At 36.5% G+C, this 16147-nt stretch overlaps 1 protein-coding gene across 1 annotated transcript in view; it reads left to right on the top strand.

Moving 5' to 3' along the window:
- Positions 1–16147, top strand: part of COA5 (cytochrome c oxidase assembly factor 5) — a 21521-nt gene extending 5374 nt beyond the window's left edge. Inside the window, exons 2-3 of the mRNA XM_074213747.1 lie at positions 8685–8768; positions 12535–16147. Coding sequence (XP_074069848.1) covers positions 8685–8768; positions 12535–12576 — 126 coding nt within the window. The 3' untranslated portion in view covers positions 12577–16147. The remainder of the gene's footprint in view (positions 1–8684; positions 8769–12534) is intronic.

The raw sequence follows: 16147 nt of genomic DNA, 5'->3' as shown, positions 1-16147 counted from the left end.
TATACATGCATCAAGTAGAAGATAGGGAGAAGTAGGTGTTAGATGATAATTCATGTCTGGGACATTGGGAATAGTTGAGTATTTTCTTATACCCATGTACATTTGTAGCATACAAGTTTGTTGTGGATACCTTGAACTCCAAAGGGAAAGAAACTGGTTTGTGGGGGGGGGGGGGTGAGGAAAAAGGGATAATACCAGAGAGGTAATGAGGCAAAGCAACATAAACTCAATCTGGGAAAGGGTTGGGGGGCTGTTGAAAAGAACAGGAATCTAATGGCATGTCCAATTGTTGGAGAATTACTGAACAAACTGTGGTATATAAATATAATGGAATATTATTGCATCTTAAATGATGAGATAATTTAAGAGAATCGAGATAATTGAACTGATACAAAGAACAACTAAGACAAGAATTTAGCGTTTCATAACATTGTAAAAGATTTAAAAACTGACCAAAACAGCCAGCCATGTTTACAGAGAATGATGAAGCATGTTAGCTGCCTCCTGACATATTTGATGGACTTTAAGTGGGAAAGGAGACAGCTATTTTGGATGTAGTTTTCATGCAAGTTATCATGTTTCTGCCTGACTATGCTTGCTTGTTAAAAGAGGGTTTTTATTTCCTTGTGTTTTTTTTTTAATTGGGTAAAGGGGTAGGGAAAGTATTAAAGGCAATGCCCCCCCAAAAAAAGAAAAAAAAGGAAGCTTTGAAATATTTGAAAAAGTACGCAGAAAAATGTAGAAAGAAATTAGAAGGAAGCATAGAAAAGGACAGTTTTGAAAATAGTTTAGATTTATGAGTTTTTTTAAGCAAGTCACATTTATGATATTCAGTTGGCAATTTGTCTTATCTTTTCTGTGGAAATGCTTTTTGGTGTTAAATTCAAAATTTGGGGGGGGACAAGGACCATTGATCAAACATATTAAAATGAAATTTAGTCGGATTTGTCTGTAACATTTTAGTGATGTGGCTGAATGACTTTAGTCAGGACAAACTTCAGGGGAATGTGCTTGCTTCTATACTGCTTTGTGTCTCTCATTCCTCTTCCTGTTGCACCCCATTCATGCTTATAGGTCTGTCTAGCAAAATATTCATTGAACTCATAATTGTATTAGTCAGGATTGATTGGTAGGTAGACTGAAACAAAGTTTTATTTAACAACAGAATAGATAGTGTACTGCTCTAAATGCTTTACCTCAAATTGTAAACTTTTTTAGACCTGTTGTATATAATATCAGTTGTTTCCAAAGAAATTGCAGTGTTTCCTGTAGCTTTCAGTGTAGTTAAGCTTACTTCAATTATTTGTTTGTTTGTTTGTTTATTTGCAAGGCAATGGAGTTAAGTGGCTTGCCCAAGGCCACACAGCTAGGTAATTATTAAGTGTCTGAGACCATGCTGGTGGTGCTTTATCCACTGCCCCACCTAGCCTCCCCTTACTTCAATTATTTAAAATAAATAGATAATGATAAATTACAAAAAAATAATTAGGATATTCATTTAAAAAAGGCATTTCTATCATAATTTCATCTTGTAATTTGGAAAACAGTTAATATGCCCTACTTCTTACTAGTGTTTAGTTGCTATTTTGTAATGTTGCTCAGTCATCTCTGACTTTTAATGAATTCATTTGGGGTTTTTTTTAATCTCATTTTATAGATGAGGAACCTGAGGCAAACATGGTTTAAGTGATTTGCTCTGAGTCACACAACTAGCAAATGTTTGAAACTGGATTTGAACTCAAATCTTTACTGTATGCATGACACTGTATCCACTTTGTCTCCTAACTGCCCTTATTTTGTGTGTTTCTAAATTGTAATCTTAGGTGTAGGGATTGTGTCTTAATTGAGCTCTTCTTTGGCTGAATCTTAAACACTGTTCTGGTTCCCATATAGGTTACTAACAAACATTTTTAATGTCAAATTTAATTTTGAAATTTAAAAATAAAAATTTTATTTTAAACTTAGTAGCCCTTTTCCAGGGTAGTTCTGGGGACAGAATGCTGACTCTAGAATTGGAGAATATGTGTGGTCTTGGTAAGTCATTTAACTTGGATCTCCATTTCCTTTATTTAAAATGAAGGGGATACACTCACTATATGATCTCTGAAGTCCCCTCCAGCTCAACAACAAAAACAATCAGAAAAACAGACACAATGAAAATGAAATCTTTTCACCATTATTTTGCAAGGTAGAGTTTACAAACAGAAAAGGATATCTTTGTTTTGTGATCTTTTTCAAGTCTTTATGAAGTTTTACCTCTGGCTTAGTTGTTTTTTTCAATATATAATTGTTGTTAATATTTATACAGTTTGGGTTCTGCTGATTTCATTTTGCATCACATAAATAAACAAGTTATTAAATGCCTAATATCTATTAGGCACTTTGCTTGGCCCTGGGGATACAAATGAAATAATTCTTACTTGCAAGGAGCTAACTTTTTTAGTGGAGGAGATAGCAAGAACAAGATATATTTCCTTCTTTCCTTATATACTTCATATTTATATTTTTTGGCATTAAAATATTCTTTTACATTAATATACCATATACTTCTTTTCCTCTAACTTTTGACATATTGGCTGACTAATTTCTGTTGTTACAATATAGTTCACATTTGAGTATTTATATAAATCATTTTTTTTAATTTTTCTGATATTTTAAGTATAGAGGCTTAACAGTGAAATTTTGGGGTTGAAGGGTTTGTTACTCATGGTATGTTATATATTGTTTTCCAGAAACCATGCCAGTTCTCTCAGTAATATATTGGAGTGATTATTTCCCCCCTAGATTATAAAAATTTTAATTCGATCATTTTTGTTTTTGAATAGCTTCTTTGAAACATATTTTTTCATGGAGTGAGAATCATTTGGTAAATTACAAATATTTATCTAAAGAACATCTGAACACATCAGTGAAGATTGTTCCATAATCTTTAATTCAAACTGTCCGCAGTTTTGTGGTATATCATTTAGTGACTGTTAATAGCAAGTGTTTAAACTCTGTCCTCCTTTCTTGACTATTTTATTTTTATTTTTTGCAAGTCAATGAATTTAAGTGACTTGGCCCAAGGTTACACAGCTAGTTAAGTATTGAGTGTCTGAGGCCAGATTTGAACTAAAGTCCACCTGACTTCCGGGATGGTGCTCTATCCACTGAGCCACCTAGCTGCCCCTCTTGATTCTTTTAGTTACTTCAAGAAGATAGTATACAGTGATTCTCCTGTCTCCCCTTTCTCTTTATGTTCATAAAATTTATTCTTTATACTCCTGGTTCATGTCTTTTCTATTCATATATGCATATGTATTTTTTTTTTAGGTTTTTGCAAGGCAAATGGGGTTAAGTGGCTTGCCCAAGGCCACACAGCTCGGTAATTATTAAGTGTCTGAGGCCCTATTTGAACCCAGGTACTCCTGACTCCAGGGCCGGTGCTTTATCCACTGCACCACCTAGTCACCCCATATGTATATACTTTTAATTCTTTTATTTTCAACTTTTACCTAGAAAAATTTACTAAGGAAAGTTTCTCTCATTCTCTGTTCTTTCTAGATATTTTTAACTGTCCCCAAAACCCAGTACTTTTAATTCACTCCTCTGAGTGACTCTTCTTATGTGATGGAAGGGAGGTTGAATTAGATGATTTACAAGATCCTATCTTAGCTCTAAGACTCTTTTATCTTAAGATATTAAAAACATTTCAGGTCTTTTTCAAAATCTTCATAAGTCTTCAATCTCTCCTAATTTGCTTTCTGTCAAGTACTAATATAAGCATGAGTCTATTTAAAGAAGTCTTGAGGGTGTAATAAAAAGGGTATTGGTCTTGAGATAAGATGACCTGGATTTGTGTTCATCCTTTGATGCTTATTAACTTTTACCCTGAAGAAATCATTACCTTTCTATGCCTCACAAATCTTAATAAGATAGGGGAGAACAAGGCAATACCAAAATCATGGATTATTTCAAGGAAAATCCTTGGTAAAAACTTGTGGCACTAAATAAATGTGAACTGTTTTTAATACTTTTTGGTATTGTATCTAATGTTTCCTACTGATAATTATAGGAAATGTACAGTATGTATAACAGTACATTATAGGGGTGCCTAGGTGGTGCAGTGGATAGATCACCGGCCCTGGAGTCAGGAGTACCTGGGTTCAAATAGGGCCTCAGACACTTAATAATTACCGAGCTGTGTGGTCTTGGGCAAGCCACTTAACTTCATTTGCCTTGCAAAAAAAAAAAGAGTACATTATAGATTAAATAGATTTTGTTGTCCTTGTGAACTTGACCTCTGTTTAGAACACTGTCAATTAGGCACCACTAATATTGATTCACCAGGAGAAAGAATGATAAATTAAGAGTCTGAGAACCTCTAGGTTCCCATTTTGCCATTTGCTACTTCTGAAACTTGGGGCAAATCCTTTAACTTTTCTGGGCCATAGTTTCCTTCATCTGGCAAATGTGACAGATGTTCTAGGTGACCTCTGAATCCATAATCCTTTTTTATATTTGTATTTGTATTCTATTATAATTAGAAAATGAAAATTTTATCACCAAAAGATTGGCCACCAATGATTGTATTGACCACAGAAGCTTATTAAATCATTTACTAAGGTGCCATAGGGATTGTAGCAGGGTTCTGCTTGGGCCAGTTAAAATTTTCACTGTGAGGGGGCGGAGCCAAGATGGCAACGAGAAGGGATCAAGTCTTAGGAGCTCTCTAATAAAATTCATCAGCTAAGGACTCTAACTAAACTTTCGAGAGACAGAACCCACAAAGTGTCCCAGTGAGGCAGTTCTCCTACTCAAGGGAACCTGGAAAAGAGCAGAAAGGCTCTGCTCCCCGGGATCGGAGGGGCTTCCCACCAGAGGGAAAGAACCTCAGCCTCCCGGAGGCAGCCCCAGGGCGCTGGGAGTCTCAGCTCACAGCAGCAGGGGAGTCTCCTGAGCTGCACCCCAAGGAGCACTGGGCACAAAGTGGGGGAACAGCGGAGGACCTCTGCCAGAGCGGCACGTGGAGCCCAGCCCTCAGGGCACACTGCAAGCAGCATGGTCTTTCCCCGGCCCTAATCTAGGAAACAGAAGCAGACAGAGCTGGTAAGCAGGAGCCCCCAGGGCATGAGCCCATTGAGCTGAGGGAGGGGAGTGAAGAGAGACTGCAGAGCTCTGTCCTCTGCCTCTGGAACAGGACTTCGGGGCTTTGACCACATTCAGATCCTGATTGCAGTCTAGGCCCCCCCCAGAACAGCAGGGCTCCCCCCCCATCTCAGCCCCTTGGCAGAGGGGGGCGCTTATGGGCATTCACAGACCAGGAGGGAGGACAGAGCCTCACACACTGAGACCCTTGTGGGAGTATCCCAAAAGCTCAGGAAGCACCCCAAAAAACAGGCTTAGGCTGGGAAAATGAACAAGCTAAAAAACAAGAGGAAGACCATTGAGAAATATTTTGCAAATGAGCCCAAGAAGGATCAAAATACTCAGTCTGAAGATGAGGAAGCATAAGCTCCTGCATCTAAAGACTCCAAGAAAAACAGAAATTGGGCTCAGGCTATGATAGAGCTCAAAAAAGACTTTGAAAATCAAATGAGGGAGTTGGAAGAAAAACTGGGAAAAGAAAGGAGAGAGATGCAGGAAAAACATGAAAATGAAGTCAGCAGCTTAGTCAAGGAAATCCAAAAAAATGTTGAAGAAAATAGCATGCTAAAAACCAGCTCAGGTCAAATGGATAAAACAGTTCAAAAAGTTATTGAGGAGAAGAATGCTTTAAAAAGTAAAATTGGCCAGATGGAAAAAGAGATAAGAAAACTCTGAGGAGAAGAAATCCTTCAGACAAAGAATAGAATTCAGGGAGATTGATGAATTTAACAGAAATCAGGAATCAATACTTCAAAACCAAAAAAATGAAAAATTAGAAGAAAATGTGAAATATCTCATTGAAAAAACAACTGATATGGAAAACAGACTTAGGAAAGATAATTTAAAAATTATTGGAATACCTGAACGTCATGATCAGGAAAAGAGCCTTGACATCATTTTCAAAGAATTACTACAGGAAAATTGCCCTGATATTCTAGAATCAGAGGGCAAAATAGAAATGGAGGGAATCCACCAATCCCCCCGAGAAAGAGATCCCAAAAAACCAACCCCTAGTAATATTATAGCCAAGTTCCAGAACTCCCAAGTCCAAGAGAAAATATTATAAGCAGCCAGAAGGACACAGTTCAAATATCGTGGAGCTGCAGTCAGGATCACACAGGACTTAGCAGCAGCTACATTGGAAGCTGGTAGGGCTTGGAATACAATATACCGGAAGGCAAGAGAGCTTAGAATGCAGCCAGGAATGAACTACCCAGCAAGGCTGAATGTCCTCTTCCAGAGAAAAAGATGGGACTTTCAATGAACCAGGGGAATTTCGAAGGTTCCTTTTGGAATGGCCAGAGCTGAACAGAAGATTTGATCTTCAGATACAGGACTCAGGTGAAGCAAGGAGATTGGAGGAGGGGGGAAATATGAGGGACTTAATGAGGATGAACTGCATGTATTCCTGCATAGAAAAATGACACTGATAATACTCTCATATATGAACCTTCTCAGTTAATAGAGCAGGTAGAGAGCTTTTATAGTTGAAGCACAGGAGAAAGCTGAATTCGAAGATAAAATATGATGTAAAAATGGAGTCAATAGAAAAAAAGGGAAATGGAATGGGAGAAAGAAAAAGGAGAGGGGGAATAGTCCAAGATATTTCACATAAGATTTTTTTTTTTATTACAATGAGCTATTGCAATGATATGGAAGGGGGGAGGCAAGGGGGAATGAGGGAAACTTTGCTCTCATTAGAGATGGCTAGGAGAGGAAACAGCAAATATACTCAATGGGGTATAGACATCTGGAGTAAGAAGGAGGGGGGAGCAGGGGGAAGGGGTGGGGATGTGAATAAAGGAGGAGAGGATGGACCATGGGGGGAGAGTGGTCAGATATAACACATTTTCTTTTTTATTTCTTGCAAGGGGCTGGGAATGGAAGGCCTGCCCAGGACCACAGGGCCAGGTGGATTCTGGGCCTAAGGGGTGGTATGCGGGCTCAGGGCTTCTTGGCCCCAGGACCAGGGATCTGTCTGCTGTGCCACTCAGCGACCCTACAGCAGAGTCATAGTGAAAGGAGAGAGAAAATAGAGTACATGGTAGTGGAGAAATAAGAAAGGAGGGAGTTGCGATCAGCAATGGCAAAGGTGGAAAAATATGGAAATAACTTTTGTGATGGACTTATCATAAAGAATGAGATACACCCATGACAGAGGTGTTGGTGTTGGAACAAAGACTCAAGCACATTTTTTGTTATTATTATTTGGGGGAGGGTGCAGGGCAAGTGGAGCTGGATGGCCTGCCTGGGGCCACATAGCAGGGTGATCTTTGGGTGTCTGGGGCCGGATTCGGACCCGGTGCTCCTGGCTCAAGGGCCAATGCTCTGTCTGCCACCCAGCCACCCCTACTATTATTACTATTTTATTTTGTTTTGGGTCTTTTTTTCCTTTTTTTTTTTTTTTTTTTTGGTTTTTGCAGGGCATTGGGGATAGGGTGGCTTGCATGTCACACGGCTGGGTGATTGTTGGGTTTAGGAGGCTGGATATGGACTCGGGTGCTTGTGGCTCCAGGGCTGGTGCTTCGTCCATTGCGCCACCTGGCCATACCTACAATTATTACTATTATTATTTTTTATGTTAATTTTTTTATCTCCCCTTTACTTTTTTAGCCCAAACAAGTCTATATTCATGGGGGAGGAGGGGTATTTTGTTTACTTGTAAACAAGAATATTTTATTAATGTAAAAAAACATTTGTACAAAATGAGAATAAAAATAAATTTAAAAAAATTTTCACTGTGAGCATTTGAACTTCAGACATTGGCAATTCCTCTAGTTCTGGGCTTGAATTATTGTTGTGTTGCTTGTCCAGATGAAAAAGGGTTATTTATGCAGCTTACTGAAAAGTCTGTCCTGTATACTTTTTCCCACCCAGAGAGCTTGTTTTCAAGCATTTATTATAAGTAGTGGTGGTAAAGGTAGTGGGAGGGGGTAGGAGGTGTTCTGGTTGATCTTGTATAATTTTCTAATTGATCCTAATTATAATTAATTGACTTTGTCCTGCAGTTGCTTAAGTCATGGTTCCTTGTCTCTAAATTTACTTCAGAATTCAGCTGGTCTTTAATAGGTTCATTTTAGAGATCCAACTCTCCTATTAAACACTGATCTTTCCTCAAGGAATTTAGCTGTCCTTGGGGTCTGCATGTGAACACAAGGAAGTTGAGTCTACTATATCCTTCTGGGATATCTGATTTGCTCTCCTAAAAGAGGTAGTTTGTTATCACCTTGCACCTTACCTCAAACAATGAGCACTTCTTAGGTTGAGGGAGCATGTGGAGCAAGTGGAAGGTGTTGCTAGCCCCTCTTAACCAGTCATGTTGTTCCCTGAGCCTCAGTTCTATATTCAGTCATGTTGTCCTTAGTCCCATTGTTATTTATCCTGTTCAGTTCTTTGATTGATATTCCTCAAAATCTATAGAAGGGAAACTTTGCCTTGGGTCTTTGGCATAAATGAAATAAACCATTGATGCATTAGTATTGATGAAATAGAAGAGGCCATATTTTTTGTGAGGGAATTTCCCAGATATTCACTTTATATTGTCTTATATATTACAGGAAGGAAAAACTCCTCGACAGTGTTTGAAGGAAGGAAACTGCAAAGCTTTGAAATACTCATTTTTTGAATGCAAAAGGTCAATGGTAAGTGGCTATCAAATAAGCAGGAAATTAGAAATAGTGAGATATTCATTTGAGGAATTATGATTGAGTTGTTTTATAAACTAAGGAAGAATATATGATTTTTGCAAAGTTTTTACATAGTGAATAGTGGCCAATTCCTTACAGTAAGTGAAAAGTCCAAGGACTTTTGATTTTTTTCAAGGCAATGGGGTTAAGTGACTTACCCAAGGTCACACAGCTAGGCAATTATTAAGTGTTTGAGGTTGACTTTGAACTCAGGTCCTCCTGACTCCATGACTAGTGCTGTAACCACTTCGCCACCTAGCTACCCCCAAGTCCAAGGACTTTTGAGTGAATCTCGCAAACTATTGCAGTAGTCAAAAAATCTCTGGCATTATTTTGCTTCTGCTATACTTTAATAGTTGTGTTAATTATCTAACCTCTGGAGAGAATTAAGTGGACAAAAGTTGCTGCGAGTCATTATGCATTCAAGCTAGTCAGTACCTCCTCTGAACTTAGTCTTATGCAGATACACATATGCTAAGGACAGAAAGGTTCTAACTTAGAATGATTAGAAGCAGTGGAAGTAATTTGGCAAGATGGAAAGAATGTTGTTTAGAGATATCAAAGATTTAAGGGGTTTAGCTATCAATGAAACATTACACAGAAGAAGGCAGAAGAAAACTTAAAGGGGGAAACAGATGAGCAAGGTAATGTTTCTGTTGTGTTAAATTTAATAGATACTTTAGAAAAAAAGTTATGTAATTGATTTACAGTTTCATACATTATCCTCATTTTCTTTGTGTATGGAAATGTTATGTTTGTTGATTTTTTCAGTTCATAATAAGAATGTTAAGAATGATTATCTGCTCTAAGATCTTTTTAAACTTTACAATTCTGTAATTCTCTAAAATATAAGATGATACAGTTAGATGAAGCTCGGGAAAATTTTGGAAGGTTGATGTTAGGAAGATTTCTGCAAGACTTCTGGTGCTCTAAGATATTATTCATTTCTGGGGGAAAAGTATGTATACCTCATTCAATGAACCCAGCTCATATTTTTGTTGTTGATAAAGAATTATTATTCCCATTTTACAGACATGAAATTTAAGAGATTAAGTTTGAAACAGAGAGAAAGAGATTAAGATTAAGCTCAAGGTCATCCAGGTAATTGTTGATTTAAATCCAGATCATCTCACTTAAAACTATTGATGGAGAGACTCACACACAAAGTCCATTCTATATTTTATTTAAAAATTTTTTATTTTGCAAGACAATGGAGTTAAGTAACTTGTCCAAAGTCAGACAGCTAGCTAATTATTAAATGTCTGAGGCTGTATCTGAACTCAGGTCCTCCTGACTCCAAGGCCGGTGCTCTATCCACTGTGCCACCTAGTTACTGCAGAGTCCACTCTATTTATATCTATTTTTAATGTCAAACTAGTTTCCTGTTGCTCAACATGTTCCCCTCTTAGTTTAGGTTCATTAACAAAGCACCAATAATCAGTTCTGTTATAGCAGGTGTTTCAAAAACACAAGTTTTGATTAACATGATTGATATATTGGGGACCATTTTGAGAATAAGGCAAATTTAAAGTTTGCTTCTGAGTTATTTCTTCCTCCATCAACAGCAAAAGTACTCCAAATTGTATCACTCTTAATAACTCATAAGCTATCACCTTCTGGGGCCCACTCCTTTATAGTGCAAGTTGGAGTTGTAAGCAGAGAAGCGATGGTTCATACTACCTCTAACCCTACCTTATCTTATGCCCTAAACTAAAGTTCCCTAGGTCCATCCCCAGAGTTGGCAGTTTGCCCATTGTGCAAACAGTAGCAGCTCAAGGTCAAAGACATTGGTTACTAATTATTGTAGTACTAATGTACTTCTTAACCATTTGATATATATACAAGTGCTTGCTTTATGTTTCACTGATAAAGTTTTTAAACATTGTACCTTTATCCCATTTTCCCTATAGGATGTATGGTTTTTATTATGCAGTTTTGCATAACAAGGTGCTTTTGGGGAGTATGTGTTGTGTTACAACTATTAGTCCTCCACATCAAAAGATGACAAAATCTACCAACCAAATGATTTGAGGCATGAGGTACACAATTATGTTTATTATAGTGAGAGGTATGCTGTGCAAGGCATCCTTCTCACTTGCCTTTATCAGAATCATTAGATCCCCAGGGCCTGATTTTTAGAAAACAGGACTGTTTACTGTGGAAGTCTCTTGACCTTAAATGATTTTGATTCCTCCTGTATCAGTGAGTCATCTACCACATGTCAACAGTTCTGGGCAAGCACTAGCCTATGCTGTGTGATGATAATATTCGGCAACGTGGTACATCCTAACCTATCACTCAGTGGGCTAATCATCAGTATGATCTTTCTTTTCAAACCTTTCATCTTTGAGTTTTGATAGTCAGTACTATGACAATATCTGATTGTATGCCATTGGAACTGAAATGCTTTCCAAGGTGCAAGCCCCTTTCTCAAGGTGAACCTATTCCAGGGTGACCCTGCCCTTCACAAAGAAAAGAGAACTCTTACTGGAATTGGTCACATTACTGCACTGGACCCTTTGTGGCACCTATCTCCACCACTCCAGATTAGGGGATCTGAACCTGACTCCCTTTCAGCTGACTGAAGACAACAGGGATGGCACGCTCCTATCTCTCAGGACCAACTGACCCATGTTCAACTGTTGTTCACATGGAACCCTACTCCACTTTGACTTTCAAAGTTCTTATTTGAATATTTAAATGTGTTGTGTTATATAAGAACTGACAGTACATTTTAATATTTACCTAAGCAAAATTTAATTGGTTTAACTGTGAATCTCTGTTTTCTAAATTATAATGTTAAGTTTAATCCAGTGGCATCAACATTACCCTGCTCAGGTTTCTTCTTTTGAATTTTTTTTCTTGCTTTCTAATTCCTAATATTTCATTGATATTCAAACTGGAAAAGAAGATTTTAACCTTTTAGAAAATAACATAAATAATTTTGCAATTTTCTGCTTCATTGCTTCCCTGCATTAGTGTTAATAATATAGAGTAGTTCCCAGGATCATAGATTGAGAGCTAGAAGGGATATCAGAAGCTATCTAGTTTAGTTTCACCTGCCTCAGTTTTACAGCTGATTAGTTTGATTTACCCAAGGGAGTATATGAGCCAGGATTGAATGAGCAGAAACAATATTGTATCATGCTAGTTGGTTTTTTCCCCAATTTTTTTTTTTGGCAACACAGTGGGGTTAATTGACTTGCCCAAGGCCACACAGCTAGGTAATTATTTAATGTCTAAGGCTAGATTTAAATTCAGATCCTCCTGATTCTACAACTCTTATTGACTCTGCCACCCAGCTGCCCCTTTACCATGCCAGTTTTAAAGAAAGTGATTGCTTATTTAATTTAAAAGTCATTTTTAATTGTAGCTTCTGAATTCATTCCTTTTAATTTTTTCAGGTGGGTGATGAGAAGAATATCTCTGATATTTTCTTTGCCTTCCCCTGAAGTTTACTCTTAATATGGGAACCCTTATTAGAAATTATATTTGGGGCAGCTAGGTGGTAGAGTGGATAGAGCACCAGCCCTAGAGTCAGGAGGACCTGAATTCAAATTCAGCTGCAGACATTTAATAATTATCTGGCTGTGTGACCTTGGGCAAGTCACCTAACCCCATTGCCTTGCAAACCCCCCCCAAAAAAATTGTATTCAGTAATGTTCGTTACAATTCAGTAATTACAAGATGTTTGATTTAATAACTCTTTTTATGTTTTTAGCTGGATGCCAGATCAAGATTCAGAGGAAGAAAAGGATATTGACACTTTTCTCTCAGAACCAAGATTAAAACAACCTGAGTTTATCTCTGGCGAATGAGGCTAATTTAGAAAACATGTCTATATTTTTGCTTCATACATTCAGTTGAATAATTTTGTGATTATTTTTAAGGGGAAAAACACTGACAAATTGTTCTATGTCAAATTGTTTTTATATAAAAGTATTAAACAGATATAAGTTATGATTATAATAAAGTTTCAGAATTATTCTAAACTGATTATTTTTTGGAAAATCTATTCACTAATCAATTGACATGGACCATAATCTTTTCCTAATAATACTGGCTAGGTCATCAATGTGATTGATGCTCCAAATGTAACTTGGAACTGAGTGGAAAGTACAGAAAGTTTACTTAAATCATTCTTTTGTTTTGTCCCCAATTTGCCAAGTTTAGATATAGAGTCATCTCCAGCTTCTTGAAGAAATGCTTTATTCCTAATTAATCACTTTGAGAATAAAAAATAAAGGGGTGGCTAGGTGGCGCAGTGGATAGAGCGCCAGCCCTGGATTCAGTACCTGCATTCAAATCCAGCCTCAGACACTTAATAATTAACTAGCTGTGTGGCCTTGGGCAAGCCACTTAAACTTAACCCCATTGCCTTGCAAAAAAAAGAGAGAGAGAGAGAGAGAGAGAGAGAGAGAATAAAAAAAAAATAAGACTTGACTCTTGGTTATGTCTTCAATTGAAATAATATAGTTATATTTTTAGTTTTATGCATTATTTGGAAAAAGGATGACTGCCATTCAATTTTTTAATAAAGATATTAGGAAAGAAACGATATCTGTTCTTCAAGAACCACAAAAAAAAGTTATTTTTTTAAAAAGTCCTGGCTAGAATCGAGAATAGATGATAGAGTTATATAACCAAATTAAGATGGATTTTTAAAAGTAATTAAAATGATGGAGTAAAGGCATTACAGCTGTGAATTTATTAACAGAATTAACCTAATTTTTTATTAATTTTCATCAACATAAGGACAAATGTAGAAACTATGGAATTACTTTAAAGACTTAAGATCATGGCAGTTAGTTTCTGGTTTGAAATATTATTACAAAAGAACTACTGCTGCTTGGAAATTTTCCACACCATCTTCCTGTGTTATTCTCTTGTCCTTCCATAGACCCTCCCTAGAGGAGCCATCAAATGTGCTGGAGGCCTTCCTATTCTTCCTTTTAATGCTTGGAAGGTGGTATTCTAGCACTAGCTGTCTGGCTATTGTCTTTCGTTCTTAATATATGCCCAGTAAGTCTTCTCTTCTGATCTTTTCCTAAATGATGTTGTTTTATGGTCCCTCTCATATGCAAATTAAGCTCTGCTTCGAAGATTGTCATCATCTTTGATTCATGCCAGATAACATTAGAGAAATATTGTGTTTAAAGGATAGATTTTTGTTTTATTGGGCAACTTAGGATCCCGGAGAGCACTACAAAATTTCCCAACCTTCTTGTGCTCTCAGATCTAGACCAAACTCACCATCTAGTTGTGGTTTCTAATCAAGAATGGTAAAGAAGTTAAATTTATACAGCAGATTCCAAAGAATGATGAGAATCATGTATCCTATACTTAAGGACAGATTTCTGCTTGGAGAAAGATGTTTTAATCAGCTTTCACAAAATAGCATTTGTTAATACAGCCATGGGGTGCCAAATACTACTACAGTCTATTTTTATGGAGTTAGAAAAAAAATATGTCTCCTTCTCCATGTAGCAGACATAGAGAAAGAAGTAATATAGTTCAAATATATCTTCTGTGTATGGCACTACTAAGCCTCTTTTCTTTAGCTTTTTTTAGGGAATAAGTGTTTTACATAAGTGAATTTTCTGACTAACTGAATTACCCAATTTTATGCAATTATATACTTCTCTAGCTTTTTAGAGAATACTGAACATCAATCAATTCCAAAAACATTTATTAAGTGACTCGTTTGTAAGAGGTACATTATTAAGAATTGGAGATACAGAGATAAAATATAGTTCAGTCCCTCCATACAAGGATATTATAATCTCTGTATATTATTAACAGTAAATTAATGGATTTTGATATATTTATAAGTATATTTAAAATATTTTCTGCAGAAAATATTAACATTTTTCATGATCCCATTGTTAGTTTTAATACATTATGCATTTTGTAACTTTCCTAGCAATCTGTCAGTATATCTATCTCCAGCACTCCCATGTTCCTTACTTTTTTTTCTTAAATCTAAAAAAATTTGCAAAACAAAATCAGTGTAGTGATTTTAAGAGATACTCAGCTGGAAGGAAAACTGGCAAAATTCTTGAGACAATTTGCTATCCAAGAATAATGAGGATATATGTTTGCACCCACACCCTCATATATATATATGTATGTATGTATGTATATACATACACATATTTGTGTATATATGTTTACATACATATATGTCTATGTTTATTTGTGAAATAGATAAAGTATATAAGAATAAGAGCCAGTCTTCAATAGATAAAAGGATATCAACAGGGATTTTTCAGAAGGGGAGAAAAAGCCAAACTGCCAACACCCATAAGAAAAAAATGCTTGAAAATGCTAATGAAATACAAGTTAAAAATACTTTCATTCCCCTGAATGTTTATTGGATTGGCAAAGATAACAAAATGGGGATTCCCAATTGGAAAGACTGTGAGAGGCACACTAATGGACTTTCGGTGAATCGATGGGGTAGTTCAGCCATTCTGGCCTTTGCATTTTGGATCTATATCTTCAAAAATCACTGAACATGTCTACCTATCTTTTGATTCACTGAAACCCTGTGAGGCTTAAATATCAAAAAGATAGACATGGATTCGAATATTGCCTCTGTGTGAATAAGTTGTTAAAATTCTGGGTATCAGTCACCTCATTGTAAAGTGAGGAGAGAAGTTCTAAGAACTTCCAACTCTAAATCCCTAGATCCTGCAAGATAAAGAAAATACATTTATATAAATATTTTTAGCCACTTTTTTATTACAGAAAAGAATTAAAAAGAAAGCAATTCTCCATTAATTGGGAGATGAACAAGTTATGGCAAATGAAGAGGGGAGGAATTTTAAAAAACCTGGGACAAATTCATTTTGGCTGGCTCTATTTATTGCAAGGTAGGGCTTTTATTATTCTCTTTAATGGGAGAATTAGAGAGTGGATGGTTAAAATGGCAATAGTAATACTTTAAGGAAGAAAAGAAAAAATTATTAATACATTGAAAAATGAACAGAAGGGGACAGATACACAAGACTTCTGAACTACCATTTAAAATTTGCTTTAAAAAAAAGTTTGCTTGGTGGGGGGGACCTACATACTAGAAGAAAGTTTAGTTTCTCCCATCTCTTTTTGTTTGGTTTGGTTTTTGGTTTTGAAGCTAATCAAGAGTTAAGTGACTTCCCCAGGGTCAACTAGCAAATGTCTGAGACTGAGTTTGAATTCAAGTCCTCCTGACTCCAGGGCCAATGCTATATTTACTGTGCCACCTAGCTACCCCCTCCCCTTTGTTTTTCTCTAGTTCGTGTTTGTTGACATTTATCAAGTACATTTTAATAAAAACATTTTATAAAACCAAA

This window comes from Macrotis lagotis, chromosome 1, assembly GCF_037893015.1.
Source record: "Macrotis lagotis isolate mMagLag1 chromosome 1, bilby.v1.9.chrom.fasta, whole genome shotgun sequence".
NCBI classification, from domain to species: Eukaryota; Metazoa; Chordata; class Mammalia; order Peramelemorphia; family Peramelidae; genus Macrotis; species Macrotis lagotis.
The sequence above is the reverse complement of the archived record's forward strand: the minus strand, read 5'-3'. Positions and strand labels throughout refer to the sequence as shown.